Source organism: Beta vulgaris, chromosome 1 (genome assembly GCF_026745355.1).
Source record: "Beta vulgaris subsp. vulgaris cultivar EL10 chromosome 1, EL10.2, whole genome shotgun sequence".
NCBI lineage: Eukaryota > Viridiplantae > Streptophyta > Magnoliopsida > Caryophyllales > Amaranthaceae > Beta > Beta vulgaris.
The window spans coordinates 6,962,393-6,983,989 of record NC_079202.1 but is presented as its reverse complement, the minus strand read 5'-3'; the positions used below and the strand labels follow the sequence as shown (position 1 = coordinate 6,983,989).

Genomic DNA, 21,597 nt, shown 5'->3' with positions numbered 1-21,597 from the left:
AATTATTCCCTAAAATTACGTCATCCAAATTAGGAATGATTTTAATATAAGTGATCAACTTGCACATGATTAAAGATTATAATTCATTGTGAATTTTATTGATTAGGGGGGAATAAAATATTTCGGCGATTACATTATAGTGAATTTGTGAGACCAATTTTACATGTGACACATATGATTCATGAGAGAATATTATTTTAGTTTGGCAAGAATATTGAATATAGGCATACAAAATAATGACCATGATTTAAGATTTCTTCACGTTAGGCAACAATCACTCAATTAACGTGTATTTATGATACCATTTTGATAGGTATTATTTTTCGTAATAGTAAAGTTGTTAATAACATCAAATACGGACTCTATTGGGATAATTTGCCATTACATGTTTGCCAATAATCTCTCATATAACGTATAATTCTGATAGCATTTTATTAGGATTTTTATTGGTAAAATTACATGTATTTTGATCATTTATTGGAAATAAGTTATTAGAATATTAAATATGAAATGTTTTTGCTTTATGATATGCATGGACCAATTATTGATGATTTGCTTTATTAGGATTTTTATTGGAAAATTAAATGTGATTGTATTAGGTTTTGTGGAGGGCATTGTATTGTTTTTGAATGGGGAAAAATAGACATGACAGTGCAAATTGAAAACACAAAAACGACAACCTCTAAGTACAACCTATTTCGAGCTTCATGTTCTTTTTCTTTCTCTCCCTTTCTCTCATTCCGCTAGGAATAACAATCCATACAACTCAAAGTCCTCTTTCAAGCTTCACTCAAAGCTTACTCAAACGCAAAATTTCACTCAAAATCCCAACCCCAAATCAACTACAAATTTCTCGAATTAACTCTAAAAGAAACTAACAACAAATTTAGGAACAGTGATGCTTATAAAAACTTGTTTAAATCACTAACTCAATGAAATGTTAAATATTCTCAAAAGGGTTACTCTAAATGATGATTGAAACAGGCTATCTATAGATACGTGTAACTCAAAGAGTTACCCATACACATCCCTAAATTAAATGACTAATTATTTACGATCCTCATCTTGAACAATAACTAACGGATGAAATGAGATTTTATTTAAACCAACTCAGTTGCTTTAGCCAACTTCGTGAGTAAGCTACTGCCAAAAGGAGGAAAAAGAAAAGAGCAAAAACAAAGAAACGAAAACTTACTAGTGGATGCAAAAGTACCAAAGTATTACACTATCACTTATTTACTGTAGTTGATATCTAGCTGACTTGGTGTCAACAAGCAAGTCTTTAAGTACACCAACAAAGGAAAAAGCAAGTCTTTTTTTTTTAAGGGAGAAAAAGCAAGTCTTTAACAACGAACAGTAACTCAAACATTAAGCAAATTCCTTTCTTTTTTGAGGGTTTTCTCTTATTATATCTGATATCTGTAGTTTCCTCAACCTTTCTGGCTCTGCCTTTCACTTTCCCTGCACAAAATAAAGCTCTATATATTAGTATTTACTATTTAAGCGTGCTTGCACTAACAGAAATCCTCCACAATTATAATTTTAAAGCCTTAATTTCCCTCCTATAATACATTTTGATAGAGAATATGGAATTATTCTCTTGATATTCTGTAAAGATAAATATTATTTGTGTAATCTTGTAAAGATAGATATTATCATAGTTTCCTACTTAGATTAGGGTTGTATATGATATTATATATATATACTGTGATAATGAGAATATGCCTAACAATTCTACACATTTTCATTGCGCAGTGAGTTTTGTAGAAAAGAAAAAATGGAAAAACCCAGCACAGTAGCAATAGTCCAGTGTGATGAGCAGGCGCAGCCCCTCCAAAGCATGAACCTACCACCCCTTATCTCCTCCTATAACCACCAAATAAGGCCACTCCTTGATGCCGTTGACCAACTCCGCCACCTTAAAATCATGAAGGAAGGCATCCAACTGCCCACCATCGTCGTCGTTGGTGATCAATCCTCAGGCAAGTCAAGCGTACTCGAGTCACTTGCTGGCATTAACCTTCCACGAGGTCAAGGAATCTGCACTAGGGTACCTTTAATAATGCGCCTTCAGCACCATCCCACTCCCACCCCAATCCTGTGTCTTGAATACCTTAACAAGTCTGTAGAGACAGACGAAGCTCATGTGGCAGAATCCATTGAGTCTGCCACGGGGGAGATCGCTGGGTCTGGAAAGGGAATCTCCCACACCCCATTGACTCTTGTAGTTAAGAAGAACGGTGTGCCCGACCTTACTATGGTTGATCTCCCTGGTATTACCCGGGTGCCTGTTCACGGGCAACCAGATAATATATATGAGCAGATTCATGATATTATACTAGAGTATATTACTCCAGCGGAGAGCATCATTCTCAATGTGCTCTCTGCCACGGTTGATTTCACCACCTGCGAGTCCATTCGGATGTCGCAGAAGGTGGACATATCAGGAGAGAGGACGTTGGCAGTTGTTACGAAATCTGATAGAGCCCCTGAAGGACTACTTGAGAAAGTAACAGCTGATGATGTGAGAATCGGGTTGGGTTATGTATGTGTGAGAAATAGGATTGGTGATGAGACTTATGTGGGAGCTAGAGCAGAGGAAGCTGCCCTGTTTGAATCCCATCCATTGCTATCAAGAATTGATAAATCAATGGTGGGGGTTCCTCTTCTGGCTGAGAAACTCACAAGAATTCAGGCTGCTAGCATCGCAAAATGCTTGCCCGGAATCGTTAAGCAGATTAATGATAAACTCAACTCGAGCATTGCAGAGTTAAATAAGCTCCCAAACTCTCTTTCCTCTCCCGCGGAAGCCATGACCGCATTCATGAGGATATTGGGATCATCTAAGGAGTCTTTAAGGAAAATACTTGTGAGAGGAGAGTATGAGGAGTACCCTGATGACAACGAAATGCACTGCACCGCTCGTCTGGCAGAATTCCTGAATGAGTTTTCCAATCAACTTATGAAACACTCTTATACTGATATTGAACAAGTAGATGAAGATTTTCTAAAAGAAGAAATACAAGTTCTTGAAGAGGCAAAAGGGATCCGGCTTTCTAATTTTGTCCCTCGAGAGGCTTTCCTCAATGTACTGCAGAAGAAGATCAACCAGATATCTGCACTGCCAGAAGAATTTGGTTGCAAAGTTTGGGATTATGTTGAGAAGATTGTGCTCTCTGTTTTAGGACTGTACTCTGAGAACTACCCTCAGTTACAATTCTCGACTAGGAGAGCTGCTCAGAATTTAATTATGAAAATGAAAGAGCAAACAATGAGCAGAGTCAAAGAGATGATAGAAATGGAGAAGATTGCTGATTATACTTGTAATCCTGAATATATGGTTGTGTGTAACAAGTTAATGGGAAATTTAGCGGAATTTACTGAAACCGTGAATAATTCAAAAAAGAGTTATATGGAAATTGAAGGCATAGGGACTGTCGCAGTTTCGCATTTGAGAAAATTTGGAGAGACTTTGCAGCCAGCGTTTGAAATGAAGATGAGGGTGACAGCTTATTGGAAGATTGTTCTGAGGAGATTAATTGATTTTATGGCACTGCATTTGTTAAGGAGCATTCATAATCTGGTGGATAAAGAGATGGAAAGCGAGGTTATTACTGAGTTGATGGGTGGTCCTGCTAAGGGTGGCGGCATCGAGCGGCTGCTGGAGGAGTCACCGGCTGTCGCTGGAAAGCGACAGAAGCTGAGGAGGAGTGTTGAGAAGCTCAAAGAGTCTAAAGATGTGGTGGCTACTATTATGGACCAAATTGCTGTTACCACAAGCTAATTGGCTCCAAGTTCAATATAGTAGGGGTATGTTATTTATCTTTGGGTTGATGTAATGAGGTCATATGCTATATTGTATTCTTAATAATCCTAAGGTTTTCTCTTGTGGGTACTAGCAGTGCATGCTCTGTTGATGCATATAATCAAATATGCAAGTTATGCAGATTTTAATTAGTATACCAATTATTATCTTTATTTTGAACTTGTGTAGTGGGTAAGCTTTTATTTACTTGAAGTGAGGGCCTTCACCAAAAGAAAAAAAAAAAGTGAGGGCCTTCACCTAGTAGGCAGTAGCACCTCTACATTTCCTCTTTCCCCTTTTTTCTCTTTTTTTTGTTTTGGTTACTTTATCAGGCTTTTTACACCTAAGATAGGAATAGTGATAAAGAAGAGAAATTATTTTGTGACAATCATGATGCGGTTGGTGATAAACATATCTCTTCCATTCCTGCAAAACCGCGACTGTGACCAAAAACGCATTTTCAAACCTTGTTTGGAGGACATCTCATCAGATCAAGGCAGAAGCTAATAGTGATATCGATTAGTTTGGCCTTTAGTACATGTCAATGGCTTACCAGAACACGCTTCTTGAAGGCTGAAGTGAGCTCATTGATATCCCATTTGGTTTGTTTATAGGCCTCCATTTTGTTCAGTTCCTGAAAGACATTAGCATGCTTTAGCAACATCACTAAAGACAATATACCGCACCCAGAAGCCTATTCAACTTGTGTTTGCTTGCTATCTCTTTTAGCATGAAGTGTAACAATGAACATTACCTCAATCCATGCAGCTAATTTGGGCCTCCCAGATGTAATATCATAGTTCTTCAACTCTAGCAACAGCGGCTGGAATCTTTCTACAAAGGGAATGAAGGCAATATCCACCTGAATCAAAATACCAATCGACTTCTTAAATGCTAAGATGTGTATACGGGAGACCGTGAAAGCAATTATGGAAGAACAAAAGAAAAAGTAGGGGGAGTACTATCTTTTACTTTCAAACATTGCACTCGATGACTCAATCATTCTGTTGATACTATTTTCCATCCTCTAAAAACTAGTGCAAAATGCATGTTCAAGTACTTAGAATTGTGATTACTCCAGCTTACCGCACTGAATTGGCCTAAGAAGAAAGGTCCATCACCAAATTTAGAAAGAGCATCTTCTATTTGGTCAAATGCAGCAACTACGAAGGTAACAATAACACAAAAAAAAGGATAATTAATTTCTTCGCATTTGGTAAAGATATTAAAGCTTAGACAAACAAGAAGTCTTCAATCCATACTCATTTCAGTGTCAGGAGCCCCTTTAAGATGAGATAGAACAGCTCCACCAAATGTGCCAGCATAGGCTAACATCTGTTCTGTAAATTCATTCTTCGCAGGATCCTACATTTTTTACGCAAAAAATAAACATATATATATGAGATAGAACACAAATTTTGACAAGCCATCTTGTGCAGAGTGGCTCACTTACATCAGGGAAAAGTCTTGGTCCTTCAAAGTTCTCATCTAAATACTTCAGCAGGTCCAGGCTCTCTCCTGTGACTTTATTGTTGTGCTCCAGAGCAGGCACCTATATAAAAATGTATAGATCATAACAAAGAATATCACATGCATATAATGATTGTCGCCACTTATGTTATATCTACTCTTCATTCTATCTCATGTACTCATGTCCGATCCTCAACATTCGATGCGTATGGACACTCCCGACACTTCATTTGGACGAAAGCCACAGAAAATATTACATAAAAGAGCTGAGTCAAATACTTGGACATGCACTAGTATACAACATAAGTACCCGAATATGTGTAACATAGGTTGCCACCTTCCCAAAAGGCAAAGATACACATAACAAATGCATATGTTGCAGCAAGCAGGTGTGCGATTGTGAGACTTTGAACTTTTTCCCAAACATTGCACTCCTTTTACCCAGAAAAGAATATATGAATAGTTAATCATCTCAATTTGTTCCATACAAAGTACTAGCATTTTCTCCCTCATACTAACGCCTTTTGTTAAAAATAGGAAGACAGCATATTATGTACTAAGTTAAAACCAAAAGCATAAAGAGTGAATGAGCTCAAAAATTAGAAAGATTCAGAAATTATTAAGCACTTCAATAAGCAATAAGAAAGCATAACAATAATATTGAGCAAGTTTTATAACGCAATCCATCAGATAGACTTTTGGTAGGCGAAATAGCATACCTTAGCAGGTGGGTAAACTTCCTTGTACCAAGTTGGCTTATCATCTAAACTAATGGGGACTAATTGGATTTTATTCTGTAACCCCTGCAAAGTTTCATAAGAATTGTTAATAGAGTGCTCCATCTAATTCCCAGAATAAGTGAATCAACTAAAAGCAGTTCCAAAAGAGCAGGCTGCTAAAGAAAGCTTAAATTAGACCTTAAATTAATAATATAGAAGGTGGCAAACAGACCTTGTAATTTCGTGCAATCCAGGCACGCTGCGCATAAGGGCATGTAAAGGCAGTGTACAACCTGAAAAATTGAAGTATGTAACATAGATTATATGATTTTATTCTCATTAATAAATTGGGAGCAAAATCAGGGAGGTTCTTTAATCATTAACTTTTAGGAGCATTATGTGCATAAATTAAACAACATATTGCTCTGATGATTACATGTGTATAATCACAAACCAGCATCCGGCCTCTGATTCAATGCCAACTTGTATGATAAGTAAGGAAATTTGAACTTTAGAGTTTAGAAGGGACCAAGTTCAAAGACTAAAGCTCAATACTCTCACAGCCCTTTGGTAGTCGTAAATTAATGGTGGTGATGAAAATGAATTATAAGTGTAATGTTACAAGGGAAGCAAGCACTCTTAAAATCTCCATGGGGAGGCAATTTCGATCCCCAAGTTTGTCTTTTTTTCTCCATGGGGAAGCAATCTCACCCCTACACTTGTGTTATTTTCTCCAAGAGGTTTTCATTACGATATACAAGGTGATATTGAACGAGAATGAAAATTTTAAGAAGAAAAATAGACTTTAGGATAAATTATCATTACATGGGAATAAACAATGATTTCCTTCACAAATTTATCTAGAAATTCATTTTATTTCATTACCACCATTAATGACCAACTACAAACGGGTCGTCATAGTCTCATATAAGCATTTCTCATAACCTCATTTTTATTATTTTTACCTTCGAGGTCAAAGTTTAATAAATTTGACCACTACTTTTCTCAAAAAACACATTGATTTATAATGTAATTATATATTTCCAGATTTTGACTTCAAAAATTCTTCCATGATATTGATATACTCCCTCCCATCTTTTCTTTTCTTCCAACTTTTTTTTTCCTCATGCTCACCATCTCACCTATAAACATCTTTGATCAGGTAAGGTGTCAAGAACATAGATCAGGCAATGAAGGATAAATTCAAGCTCAAAAAATTTCAGCCTGATAGAATTACACCAGTGAATCGAGATTTTGCCCACAAAACTCATGTAACATAGTTCGCCATTAAAGGGTGCTAATCTTCTTCACTTGTTTTAACTTATATTATGAATTTATCATCCTTAAACTTACTTTAGTGGAACGTATTAGCTTTGTCTTCAACTAATTCGAACTTATCTCAACTTATAAATTTAACTTATATGACAAGCAAAATCACTCATTCGATCCTTACGAAATCTCAAATCATACCCTTACTTCAACAAAGGAAAATTAGTTCACATGGAACATAATTGATCGAGTGGTAGAGTTATGGAAACACTTGTTTTTTCATATTTCAGACCTTCCCCCTAAACTTAACTTTCCATCTATCATATAGTCATATACGAGTATCTCATGTTATGTGATGTGGGCGACTCCACTAAGGGCATGTTATCTTTGGCATAAAACAACTGAACTGAAGTGAATAGTGATATATGAGAGTAAAAGTACTGTCGAGAGCTAAATTGAACTGAACTGAATTAAATTGAATTGAACTGAATTGAAAATAAGTTGGGGAAAACAGACTCTAAGTGTCTTTCTCTCTCGATCAATATTTTATTCTCACTTTAAATAACTATCTAAAATAAACTATTAAAGGCTACTCCAACTTTTATAGATAAACAATTCCAAAACTAGAAACAAATGTTTAGAAAGAAATGGAGAAAGAGAAACACCTAGTAGTTCCGTCGAAAAGAGGTGGTTGAGTAGAAGTTGAATCAAAAATCGACGGAAGAACCTCACGATTGTCTCTGAAAAAACCATTATCATCAGGGATCATCAATCATATAGAACTATTACTAGAAAATAAATGAAAACTACAAGGAAATTTGGAAATAGTACATGTAATCTAGGAAAGAATTTTCTTACAGTTCAGCCATGGAAAAAAGCTTACGACAGGGATGACGTCTCTACTTTGTTAGTGCACTTTGTTGGGAAAAATGGGAGGATACAGATTGAAGACTATGAATAAACTCATAAAGTGGCAAATGGCATACAAGGTATATATGGCTTCATTGTCCAACTACCACGGGGCTGCATAGTAAAGAGCAAGGACTAGTCACTACTCAGTAATGAATGAATGTCTCTCTAGAATTTTCCTTTCCTTTACTAAAGTCAATTATTCCGGTGATCAACATGCAGGCCCATTCCTGATATTTTGGAAGCCCTGGGCAAATTAAGAAAAATGGGCCCTTTTCATGTCAACTACGATTCATGACCTATATTGATTGAAACATATTAACGAGCAAAGTTCGGTTGAATATGGGTTTGGTAACTCGTAAAATATGGATTCATTTTAGCTTACATTTTTTTAAATAAGGTACCCATTTTATAACAGTTCCACCTTGACATTTGCGATTTTATTAACATCTAATATATATTGACTATCCTACTTTATTGATTCGTACAATTTTTATAAAATAGAACATTTTGAATGTAATATACATTGAGATAATTTTAATAACATTTCAATTAACATTTGTTCTTATATATTAGTAATCTTATAGTTGAACTAGAGCAAACAAACAATGTAAACATAAAAATTGAACAATCATATAAAATTGAAGAGAGTGTGAAATAGCAAAAGCATAATTACTCTATATGAGAAGGAAAAAAACCAGTTACTAAAGATTAAATAGTTATCTAAAATTATTAGAAATAAAGCAAAATAAAAAAGGAAAAAAAAATTGAATCTTTAAAATCATTGAAAATGAAAGAAAGCCAAAAAGAAAAATTAGAGAGCAGAAAGACAAAAAAAAAACGGAAAACAAAAGCAAAAAGAAAAAAAAGAAAGTGAAAGGCAAAAAAATTGCACTTGGGTTTCGAACACGGGATGGGTGAAATGTAAAGGCTCAATAACTGACGCCAACCAAGGAGCTAATATCATATAAGATAAATATAATGTAATGCAGAGTTATTTATCTTAACTTGTAGATTGCAAAAACACGGCTTGGGCATTCTCTCCCTAGGCCCTGGGCGGCCGCCCCTCCTGCCCACGCTCAGGGATGGGCCTGCAACATGAAAATATACCTTCAATATAAATATTCTTCAAACCTAAAGACAAAGCTGCCTTAATACCTTCACGCATACCCCAAAATTCTGCAACCAAGATCGAGGACTTAGGAGACTAGGACTTAGCACCCATGTAATAGCCCTATTTTTTAAAGCGTTTATTTAAAAGCTCATTATATTTAATAAGTTAATTATGTTTCGAATATTTTTATTTTATTTGAGTTGGAGTATGAATATTTATTTTTGTCGTGTTTGTAATACATTTATTTATCTTTGTTCCGGTATGGGACAAGTTTTTAGGGTACGAACCGGGATGCCTCTAGTCAATCAAGCCGGCTCCAGTTCCTGCAAGGAAGAACACGTAAACTGGCCTCGGGGGTTGATCCGAGGAACGCCCCTCTGATGCCTAACTCAGTTATGGGAAAACCGGTAGGTCTCAAGTATAGATTCTTGGGATTCGTGAACATACCTTATGATTCAGATCAACGGGGTATTTATAGGGAACCCGGATAGGCCCGTATACAGGTTGGGCCCTGTATTTACGGGGAATATTTCATGTATATTCCTTTAGGATGTATTCTTATCTTGTATATAAAATCTATCTTCAGGCCCGTAGGCGCTGGTGAATGAGACTGGATCTAGCCCAAGCCCTTGACAGAGGGATCGGAATTAGATACCGGCTAAGCATCATTCTAGAACCGGTATGACAAAGTCAACAGTTCAGGTGGTAAGCCTGTGTAGTAGTAACAACGACTATCGGTCTAGTTAGACCGATATGTTACTTAGTCAGCCCCCATACAACTAGCCCCCAAGCCGATATGTCTAGCGTAGACGTATCCTGCTTGATAGGTTGCAAACCGACATGGGTGAAGCTGACTTGAAATGATGTAAGAGACGAAACGTTGGCCAGGGAATTTCAAACGTTGCTAGGGAATTTCGAATGTTGCCTTGATAATCACGCCTATTGCCGGAGCTCATTAAGAGAAGTTGCATCACAGTTGGGTGCCACTCCAACATACACGTGGCATGATCAGGACGGGAAGACGAAGAGTCGCCTAATCCCAGCTGTGACTTCTTCTATAAATACGCCTTGAGTAAGATTCATTTCTCACTTTTCATAATCGCGCATCTGCTCTGCCATTCATAACGAACTTTCTCTCTCTAAACTCCTTCTTTGCATTTTGACGGTTTGATCAGATTCCTTCCTTCCGGCTTTGCGTATTTCTCGGATACCGGCTCATTCTTCCTCCATACTCTTCATTCTAGGTAATTTCCCCAGAACTTTCCTTCGTCTTTCATACCGTCTTATTTATAATGTCTTCAGACTCAGACTCTCAAAACATATCTAAAAGTCCGTCCGCTATGTCAGAAAGTGACGTTAATCCTGATAGCACTTCTTCTAGTTCCATAGAACTTAGTGATTCACCGGTAGTAGACTCTGCCAGAAAACTCAGAACCAAAGCTCATCATGACAGTAGTACTTCTGGTAGGGCTGATGCCGAGCCGGCATTAAGAATCTCCCCTTTGAGCTCTGTAGTTGGTCTTGGCCGGGCCCTTGGGGTACCGGTCTATGGACAGTATGGAACCATGATGGGCCTGGCGGAGCGCTCTCCCGAGTTGTTTCCTCCTAGCTATCCTTCCTCCTCTTGGCCGGTAGAGCAGGGTGAACCTTCGACTAGGCGCGGGCCCATAGAGGAAATAGTGTCGTCTGTAGACTCGGAGCATGTTGAGAGCGTTTGCCGGTCCATGGACTCGGACGAGGAGTCCGTTACCTTGGAGGCCGATGATGAGGAGATACCAGCCAATTTCGACGAGGAAACCCTTGCTGAATGGTACATTCCCCCAAACGATCCCGGTAGCGCGGGTTTTGTGCCAGTTGACGCTAGTTGGGCCAAAATATGTTTAGAGCATAACTTTCTGGTTAAGGGGCCGGAATATTTTGCCTTTCCCGAAGAATACCATCTGGTGCTACCGGTCGAGGGAGACAAGATCATTGATTTCCCTCATGGGCACATAGCTATTTATGCCTACATGATGGATTTTGGCCTGCGCTTTCCCCTAGATCCATTCATTGTTAAGATTTTTAAGGCCTGGAATATATGTTTGGCCAAGCTGACACCGTTAGGGTGGCAGAACCTGATTGCATATGCTTGGGTGGTCCGTTACAAGGGGTTTCCAGAGACGTTGAACTTATTCCGCAAACTCCATTGGATCAAAGAGGACGGCTCGGCCAAGGGTAAGGGTAAGCGAAAGAGATCCCGGGTCGAAACCTCCGAGGGCTGGGGTGGTTGGATGTCCTTATACACCGAAGGCGGTAAGCTGACGGTATACCCCAAGCTTACGTCCCTAAAGAACTGGAGAGAACGATTTTTCTGGGTTAGGGTACCCGCCGACTTCCCCCTTCACAGACAGTGGACCAAGCCCCGGTCCCGGATGGAGCATATTCCAGACAGAGGGATGAGTGGCCGGGAAAGGGAGGCTTACGACTTTTTTGCTGGAACTTCGATACCAGCTTTAAAAGGGAAGAAGAAGATTCCGGTTCCCATAACGTGGTTACCCCATGTGAAGTACATCTTAAGCAACCCGGCCCTTTCCGCGTTAGGCTTCTGTGCCACTGACCCTCATGGTGGGTGTTTGGGAGTCTGGGCTGCTTTCTTTATTTATGCTAATCTTGATATTTTATTGATCTTTTATTCCGTTTCCTTTTTTCAGGCCGAGATCACCTTATCCGAGAGGCGTTGCATCTGGACCATAATCTCAAGCCCATCAGCAATATGCCTCCTAAACCTGCACGCTGTTATGTTTCCATTCCTGTCGCTACCGGTGGTCGTGGTGGCCGCAGAGGTAGGGGCTCCGGCCGGGGAGCCGGCAGCGAGGAGGATGACAGGGATAGCATGCCCCTGTTTCATCGGAAGTCGTCCCAACAGGCTCAGGGGAAGCGCAAGGCTGAAGGTACCCCTGAACAGGCTCGCAAGAGGGTGGCCAAGGATCCGATCTTGGAGCTCGGTAAGGGAGCGGATAAATCGGCCTCTGGTGCCCTTGCTAAAAAGGGCGATGATGCTGCCTCTTCCCCATTGATAAAGGGGCGGGTAGCCGAGGCCGGTAATTCTTCTCTTCGTCCTGCTATCTACAAGCAGCTGACTCTGCCCACAATGATTCCGGCCTTGCGGGCCTTTGCCAAGCTCAGAAAGTCGGGCTTCTTGGAGCGCTCAGAAGTGCCGGTACCTGAGTCGCTTAAAAAAAGATGGAGTCGGTCGGCTGTCAAGGACAACACTATCTTTCAACCGAGACTCAATGTCTTGGATGATGAGTCTCTGTTGTTAGATCGCCCTTCGGAAGGCGGTAATTTGGGCTACCGGCTACTGTAGGGCCTCCACATGAAGTATGATATTCCGGTGGAGAAGGTGAAAGTTGCTGCTGCTATTCACACTCATAATTTGGCCGTGGTGAGTGTGTTAACTTACCTCTTTTTAGTACACCGTTCCTTTCGGCTTATTACCGTGTTTCTAACATTTGTATTTGTTATTCTGTGTGTCAGTCGGCTCAATCTGGTAAAGAACTCTGTGATCTTTACCGGCATTTCCAAGGGGCATACCATACTGAGTTGGAGGCTCATCAACTGACCGCCAACGAGCTGCCGACAAGAAATCATACCTTGAGACAAGTAAGAAGAAGCTTGCGAAGGCTGAGTCTGACTTGACTCAGGTGAAGGCGGATCTGGAGGCCGCCAAGAAGAAGGTCGAAGAGCACACCCTGACGGTATTCAACAAGGACAACGAGATAAAGCTGCTGCGGGAGCAAATCTCCGAGGCCACTAACCGGGAACGTAATGCTGCTGCGGAGTACCGGAAGTTTGTAGATTTTGTCTCTCGTTTGCTTAATCGGTATAACGACGAATGGTCTGCCACTATGAGATGTGTCAAGCACACCTTCCCCGACTTTGACTGATCAAAAGTCGAGGAGTCTCATGGTCGTGGCGACTTCCAGCTCCCGGTTGAGGGTGAGATCCTGGATGTCGGTGTTACTGAAGCTGACATTGCCAATGCAAACCCCCGGTGGGAGTTTGCGGATGAGCAGGGTCTTGAAGCCGTCCAGGTAACCACCCCTTCGGAACAGCAGACTGAGGATCAGAGCGCCGTCAACGCACTTGCGGGCGGTGTTTAGCAAGTTGATCCGGTGGTGGTTGTTGACGGCTCTGAGGAAGAAGGGTGTGGAGAGTAGATGTTTTTTGTTTCCCCTTTTCCTTTCCTGTCAACCTGGTCGCCAGTGGCCAGTATTTTGTCTTTTATTTTTGCGGTCATGCTGCATGTAGCTGACTGTTTAATTCCAATAGGGCTGTAATCATTTTTCTTTTTTGACATTAATGTGAATACCCTTTAATATTTTGCTTAACTTTGATGTCGTCTAATTATTTACATTTTGCGATGCTTAAGTTAAACCGACGGGTTTACCAAAATGATATGACTCACTGGCTGCCTTTGTATTTTAATAAGTTAACTTAGCAGACCCCTTAAGGTCATTAGCCGTATAATTAATGTTACTAGTTTTAATACTCGGCAGATCCATGAAGGTCATTGACCGGTATCGTTTTAACTAATCCAGCAGATCCAATAAGGTCATAGACTGAATAGTTTGTAACGTCACTGAATTTTATCCGGCAGATCCTCGAAGGTCATTTACCGGTTTCACACTTTAGTTGATTCAGCAGATCCACTAGGATCGTAGACTGATCAACTAATAATGCTAGATGATTGCGCCGGGCAGATCCACGGAGGTCATTGACCAGTTTCGCACTTTAGTTGATTCAGCAGATCCACTAAGGTCGTACACTGATCTACTAATAACGCCGTTTTAACTTCGTCCGGCCGATCCACGAAGGTCATTGACCGGCAAGTTTAGATAGTTAAAGAGTTGGTCGTAGAAGATGCTCATTTTATTAAAATAAAACGGCTCTTCCCGGCTTTGCCGGATTTATGGCCTACAATGGTAAAAACAAGAATGCTAGGAAAGATTAAATCCTACTGGCAACAATGCCTATTTAATTGGCTACACATAGTATCTTTTGAGGACACTAGCATTCCAGCTATTTTTCAGCAACTTGCCCGACATGTCCTCCAGCCGATAAGATCCGGGCACAATTTCTTCCTTGACCAGATATGGTCCTTCCCAATTAGCGGTGAGTTTACCATCCATGTGCGCCCTCCCGGTTGCTGCTGTGCGTCTGAGTACGAAGTCTCCTTTGGAAATCGGCTGGCTTCGTACTCGCTTGTTGTAGGCCTTGCTTATCCGGTCCTTGTATGCTGCTGACTTTAGTTCAGCCGCCAGCCTGACTTCTGGTAGAAGATCTAACTATTCTTTGTGTAGTTGTCCATTCAGCTCTGGTTCATAATTTAAGATTCGCCAATTAGGCAGTCCCACTTCTACTGGCAGCATTGCTTCTGCTCCAAAAGCTAGCCTGAACGGAGTCTCGCCGGTGGCTTCCTTTTCTGTGGTCCTATTGGACAATAGCATGGCTGGAACCATGTCGACCCATGCTCCCTTTAGCTTGTCCAGCCTCTTTTTTTAGTGCATTAACAATATGCTTGTTGGTGGCTTCTGCTTGTCCGTTGCTCTGGGGATGACAAACCGACGAATAAGCGAACTTGATGCTGTATGGCCGCAAGAAGTCTCGTATGGGACCGCAATCAAACTGGACGCCATGATCCATCACGATTCCCATAGGAATCTCGAACCTAGTGATGATGTTTTGCCAGATGAATTTTTTCACCTGGTTGGCCGTCATCTTCGCAGTCGGTTCCGCCTCAATCCATTTCGTGAAGTAGTCAATACCCACAATTAGGAACTTCCTTCCTCCGGATGCCGGTGTGAAAGGTCCTATTATATCCATCCCCCACTAAGCGAAAGGGATTGGGTTTAGGATTGGCTGCAGGTCATTTGCCGGCTAGTTTATCACTGGCGCAAACCGCTGGCACTTATCACACTTTTTGACGTACGCCTGGGCATCTGCCAACATACTTGGCCTGTAGAAGCCTGCGCTTAATGCTTTTAGTGCTAGTGCCTTTCCACCGATATGATTCCCACAGACTCCTTCATGAATTTCTTCTATTATCTTCGTGGCCTCATAGGCCGTTACACACCTTAATAGGGGGATTGAGAACCCTTTCTTGTATAACTGGCCTTGAAATATGCAGAACCAAGAAGAGTCCCTTTTTATTTTTTTTGCCGCTATCTTCTGCTCCAGGAGGGTACCTATCAGCTTATAGGCCACAATGTCGTCATACCATTCCGAGCTCTGGCCTATGGTGTTGACGTCTAGTGTTGGAGTGTCTATGCTTCGTTCCCCCAGAGTCTCTACCATGACGCTTCGCTTCTTGTTACTGATGCTCGAGCTTGCTAGCTTTGATAGAGCGTCAGCCGCCATGTTTTCTGTTCTTGGTACTAATTTGACCTCAAAGCTTTGCAATCCTGCCGTCATGCTCTTCGATCACCTTACTGAGATACTTCTTCATAATCGGTTCCCGGGCTTCATAGGTCCCCTCAATTTGGCTCGATACCAACTGTGAGTATGTGGTCATGAGGATCTTCTTTGCGCCAACCGCAATGCTCAGACTTAGTCCGGCCATGGATGCTTCGTATTACGCCTTGTTGTTAGACGCCTTAAAGCCAAATCGTATGGCGTATTCAAAGATCTCCCCTTCCGGGGACGTCATGACAACTCCTGCCCCAGCCCCGCTCTGGGCCGCCGAACCGTCGACCTCTATTTTCCAGATACCGGTGGATTCTGATGGCTCAGTGAAAGTAGTTTCGACAATGAAGTCGGCCAATGCCTGGGCTTTGATGGCTGTACGAGGCCGTTATTCGATGTCAAACTCAGATGATTCTATTGCCCATTTGAGGAGTCTGCCGGTTGTATCGAGCTTGTGTAGAGCTTTCTCCAGAGGTTGATTAGTGAGTACTTGGACGGTATGGGAGTCGAAATATGGCCATAATTTTCTTGCCGCAATCAGGACGACATATGCCATCTTCTCCAATAATCATATCTTTGCTTTGCTCCGATAAGTACGTGACTCACGAAGTATATGGGGCTCTGCTGCGCTTTCTTGTTCACCAACAACACCGCTGCCACTGTCTTTTTAGATACCGACACGTATAGTTGTAATTTATCTCCCAGATCTGGTCGGGTTATTGTCGATAGCTTTTTAAAGTGCGCTTTCACTTTCTCGAAAGCCTGCTTCTGCTCATCCCCCCACTCGAACTTCTTGTTTCCTCTAAGGATTTTGAAGAACGGTAGGGCCTTCTCAGCGGACTTAGATACAAACCTGGTGAGGGCTGCCATTCTTCCGGTTAGTTTTTGAATGTCCCGGATGCTCTTCAGCTCCGGGTGGTCAGTGATGGCCTTGACTTTGTCTGGATTGGCGTCAATGCCTCTCTCCTTCTGGGCTAGGTCTCGGCTGATCTGCCGGCCTTCCCTCGAAATTCTCCATTGACAGATCTTTTTTGGCCTTGTTTTCCAGCCGTCGTTTCTTCTGCTCCGACGACGGCGTATCAGCGGGACATTTATGGTCAGAGTGCCTGAGAGCGGTCAAGTAGCATGCCCTTGCCGACTCCTGGTTCCCCCTGAGTTTCTTGGGGTTGCCGTCATTTGAGGTATAGACCATTGTAAGGTGGTAGGTTGATACCACAGCTTGAGCGTCATGAATCAAAGGTCGTCCTATGATGGCGTTGTATGCCGTAGGTACATCCACTGCGAGGAATTCTACTAGCAGGTCTCTTGAGTGAGATCCCTCCACCAGCTTTACAGCTAGTTTGATGGTTCCTTCTGGGACGACAGAGGCCCATGTAAAACCGATAACTGGGTGTGAGACCGGTTTCAGACATGCAGTGTCAAAGCCCATTTTTTCGAACGTCTCCTTATACAGTATATTGGCGGAACTTCCTCCATTTACCAGCACGCGATGAACCATTGCGGTTCATATGTGAAGAGATACTACCAGGGGATCATCATGGGGATAGACAATGCCCTTGGCGTCCTCTGACGTAAAAGCCATAGACGACATGGCTGGGGGTGCCGACCACTTCCCTGCGTTGTGGTAGTTCACTTGGTGCCTGACCTCCTTCAAGCTAGCTTTGGCCCCATGTATGCTTCCACCTCTTGTCGGTCCACCCGTGATAACATGGATTTCAGTGATCCTGTCTTTGACTGGCCTTCTGTTGTTGTTTTCATCTTCTCTGGATGGAGATTTTCGGTCGACCCTTGCTTGGTACTGGGTGACATATCCTCTTCTAATGAGGTCTTCAATCCCGTCCTTGAGGTCTTTGCAGTCTTCAGTTATGTGACCGTAATCCCTATGAAATTCGCACCACTTCGATTTATCCCAGCCTTTATAGTACATCTTCATAGGTCTACGCCATTTGTCATCATCTTTATGCAACTCGTATATTTGGGCACAGGATGTCGTGAGAGGAGTGTAGTTGTGGTACTTGTCAGGTCGGCCTTCATGGCCCTTTTTCACAGAGTTACTTTCCTCTCTTCTATTGGAGGTGTCCAACTTCTTGTCTTTCCGGTACTTATCATCTTTACGGTCTTTTTCCTTATCTTTCTCCTATGCTGCAGGCCTCTTAGCATTTGATGCTTTGTCAAACTCTTCCCTCCGGATGAAGTCGTTTGCCTTGCCCAACACCTCTGTGAGGCTTGTTAGCTTCTTTCGGCCCAGATAACTTCTGAGGGGAGTTCCTTCCTTTAGTCCTGTCATGAGAGCTAAGACAGCAACCTCCTGCTGGAGAGTAGGAATAGTGACAGCTTCTGCGTTAAAATGCCCGACATAGTCCCTTAGACTTTTTGTCTCTCCCTGCTTGACCGACATCAGCTCGCCAGTGGTTTTCTCCCTTCGTTTGTTGCTAACAAAGTGTGTAACAAACATTGATGTAAGCTGGCGGAAGTCGAAGACTGTTGCCGATGGTATGCTTTTAAACCATGTTTGTCCTAGTCCGGTTAATGTAGAGGGGAACACCTTACACCATACTAAGTCAGTGTCGGTGTATAGCAGCATGTGCCCCTCATAGGCCGATATATGGTCCTCCGGGTCAGTCCTACCGTCATAATTACATGTCGGCATCTTGATTTTCTCCATGGGCTCTTGAAGATTAGAAGTGGAGAATGGCGAATTCCGCAAAGATACTGGTGCTCTTCGCCGATATTCACTCCCCTTCCTTAGATGAGAGGATTGCTGCTGGACCTCTGTGTCCTGTGCTTCCACCTCCTCTTCTTGTTCTTCTCCCATATGCTCTGTGGGGGTCTTGGAGTTGGTCACCTGATCCTGATCATGCCGACCTCGCTCTCCCTGGCGGCCCATCCCCAGTGAACGAAGTTTTCTCACTGGACTGTGGGCTCTGCTCAGAGGTCGTTTAGCGGGCAGACCGGTCGGTGGGGTGTGGCTTGCCATGGCTTGGAAGACCTCCGCAGCACTTCGAAGTTGTTCTGGGGTGAACATGTGCTGCAGGGTATGGAAGATGTTTTCTTGGGGAGTCTCAGGGGTTTTTCTACCCTTGTCAGTGGGCGGCCGGCCTTGTCTTATGGCCGGCAGCGGGGTTGAGAATCCTGGGGGAGTCTTCACAATGGGAACATTGTTTTCATTAGTTTTCGGCATCCCAAATTGCTGATTGGGATCCATGAGGATTTTGTTTGCAAGAAATGGTTTAGACTATAAGGTATTGTTCGCCCCTCCTTCTAGCGTCAATTGTTCCGGTATGGGACAAGTTTTTAGGGTACGAACCGGGATGCCTCTAGTCAATCAAGCCGACTCCAGTTCCTGCAAGGAAGAACACGTAAACTGGCCTCGGGAGTTGATCCGAGGAACGCCCCTCCGATGCCTAAGTCAGTTATAGGAAAACCGGTAGGTCTCAAGTATAGATTCTTGGGATTCGTGAACGTACCTTATGACTCAGATCAACGGGGTATTTATAGGGAACCCGGATAGACCCGTATACAGGTTGGGCCTTGTATTTACGGGGAATATTCCATGTACATTCCTTTAGGATATATTCTTATCTTGTATATAAAATCTATCTTCAGGCCCGTAGGCGCTGGTGAATGAGACTGGATCTAGCCCAAGCCCTTGACAGAGGGCCCGGAATTAGATACCGGCTAAGCATCATTCTGGAACCGATATGAGAAAGTCAACAGTTCAGGTGGTAAGCCTATGTAGTAGTAACAACGACTATCGGTCTAGTTAGACCGGTATGTTACTTAGTCAGCCCCCATACAATTTTATTTTATAAAGTTATTTATATTATATAATTTGGATGTTAGTTATTTAAAATTATTTGAGTGGTATATGTTAAAAGTGGGAAACTAGAGTCAGTTCCATCCTTATACGTCCTTTGTTGATTTTTTTTTTAAAAAGATAAGACCACACCCATTGTGTCCATCTTTCTGGTGCCTTCTATACGATTAAAACCTTAAAACCCAAATCAACCCCCCCTCTTATTTATCGGTCAAATAATCAAACAAAACCCCACCCTTACCCATTTCTCTCTCATCATTTCTCAAACCCCAAAACCCCAACCCGATGGAACCCAACTTCCCACCATCACTCTCTCGCTCACCTTCGCTTGCCTTCCTGCTAGTGTTCCCGAAGCTCACTGGAGCATCATTTTCCCCTTTGCTCGCGTATGTGTTGTTGTGGTGTTGTTGTTGTTAGTCTTGTTCTTTGTCGGAAATCGAGACTCACGCGCTGCAGCTTCGCCGATATCGTACCTCCCGCTTGTTGCCGACCATCGTGGCCTCGCCGGACCTGCGCTGCACCACTAGATGGCGAGTCTCACGGGATGCCCGTTTCTTCTCTCTGTCCCCTGCTTCGTTCGCGGTTGTGCTTCGTCATGACACACCTCCGCCTAATTTGCGCCGCTTCACCGCACCTATTGTTGCCTTGCCGGTACTCTCCGCCGCTGCCGGAGCCCAGTCCCCACTAGCAGAATAATTGCTTATTGCTACGGTCATTAAGTGAACTATTGTGGCGGTTTTGGCAGCGCAACAATTAAGGGAGCAAAAATAGGTAATTAACATATTGCTGCGGTTTTTGACCGTAGCAATAGGCCAAGCTATTGTTGCAATTCCTGGTCAAAATCGCGGCAATATGTTACACTTATTGCTGCGGTTCCTAGCCAAAACTGCAGCAATAGATACTGGTACAATTAAAAAAATTTGTTTTTTTTTTTCATTTTGCCAGCAAATTTAAATGAAAATAAAAAATTACTGATTGAAACTAATGACAAAAACTCAATATACAAAATTCAAAAACATAAAAAATACAAAAAGACGGATTGAAGCATATTATTACAATATATTTAAGGCGGATTATAAAAGAATCAAAATCATAGTACCAAAAAAACAACATATTTGAAAACAAATTATAGCAATCATCTTAAAAAATCACACAACATGAGAACAAGAATGCAACTCCAAAAAAATATAAAAAAAAATTTATACTACAACTATAATATGATAATACCACAAAACACTAGATCTAAAAATATGATAACAACAATTACAAGAATAGCAACATTACAAAAATCGAACGTACGATCACTAATTCCAATTAATCGAAAAAATTACCCACGCATTTTCCTCAAATCTAAACCCTTCATCAAAATAGCACAACTGAAAACTGACTCAAATTCTCATCCAATGAATTCACTAGATATTAACCTCTTGATTATATAGAAAAACAAATAAGTAACACTAAATACACGAACTATGAATGAACGGAATTCCGTCGCAACCTGCTGGAACGACGTCGGGTTCGAATTAGAGTTAGGGATTGGGATAAGGGTGGAAGATGAGACAGTGGAAGGAGGTTGTTGTTCTGGTTGCAGTTGTGGTTGTGATTGTGGTTGAGGTTCTGATGGAGGGAGAGAGGGATGAGGTGGTTGTGATGAAGATTACTGTGATTGTTGTTGGGGTTGGGACGGGGAAGGAGAAGGATGAAGAGAGAATGGTGTCGAGGGTTGTGATGACTGTGTGGGTGTTGTTGTTGGTGTAGGTGTAGGTGTTGGCAGTGGTGGTGGATCCATTGAAATATATGTGAATGGAAGTGAAAATGACAGTTCATACTTGTGACTTCTGAGTCGTGGCTTGTAGTTGTGGCTATAGGTTTATGGATTTTCACCCTCGGTTTGTCGAAACATGGAATTAATTAACGCATCTTTCTTCTTTGTTTTTCTTTTGAGGCTGAAGGAAAAGCCGACCAAAGTGCGAGGAACAGTGACAAATTTGAGAGTAGCCGCCACCTAAAATGGAGGAGAGAGAAGTAGAGAAACTGATGAGAAGGAGAA

General features: G+C 41.9%; 3 protein-coding genes across 3 annotated transcripts; all 3 read right to left on the bottom strand.

Moving 5' to 3' along the window:
* Positions 1-1,172: 1,172 nt before the first annotated feature.
* On the bottom strand, positions 1,173-8,287 carry LOC104905130 (protein IN2-1 homolog B). The gene is made up of 10 exons (XM_010693580.4): positions 8,122-8,287; positions 7,929-8,003; positions 6,227-6,287; positions 5,995-6,078; positions 5,259-5,357; positions 5,068-5,170; positions 4,892-4,968; positions 4,560-4,667; positions 4,359-4,439; positions 1,173-1,461 (listed from the first exon to the last, which is right to left on the bottom strand). The coding sequence occupies exons 1-10, from the start codon at positions 8,130-8,132 to the stop codon at positions 1,453-1,455; spliced, it is 708 nt and encodes a 235-aa protein (XP_010691882.1). The 5' UTR covers positions 8,133-8,287; the 3' UTR covers positions 1,173-1,452.
* Positions 8,288-16,682: 8,395 nt separating this feature from the next.
* LOC104905164 (uncharacterized) lies at positions 16,683-17,159 on the bottom strand. The gene has a single exon (XM_010693615.1). The coding sequence runs from the start codon at positions 17,157-17,159 to the stop codon at positions 16,683-16,685; it is 477 nt and encodes a 158-aa protein (XP_010691917.1).
* A 75-nt stretch (positions 17,160-17,234) lies between these two features.
* On the bottom strand, positions 17,235-17,663 carry LOC104905163 (uncharacterized). The gene has a single exon (XM_010693614.1). It carries the CDS (start codon positions 17,661-17,663, stop codon positions 17,235-17,237), a length of 429 nt encoding a protein of 142 aa, XP_010691916.1.
* Between the last annotated feature and the right edge of the window lie 3,934 nt (positions 17,664-21,597).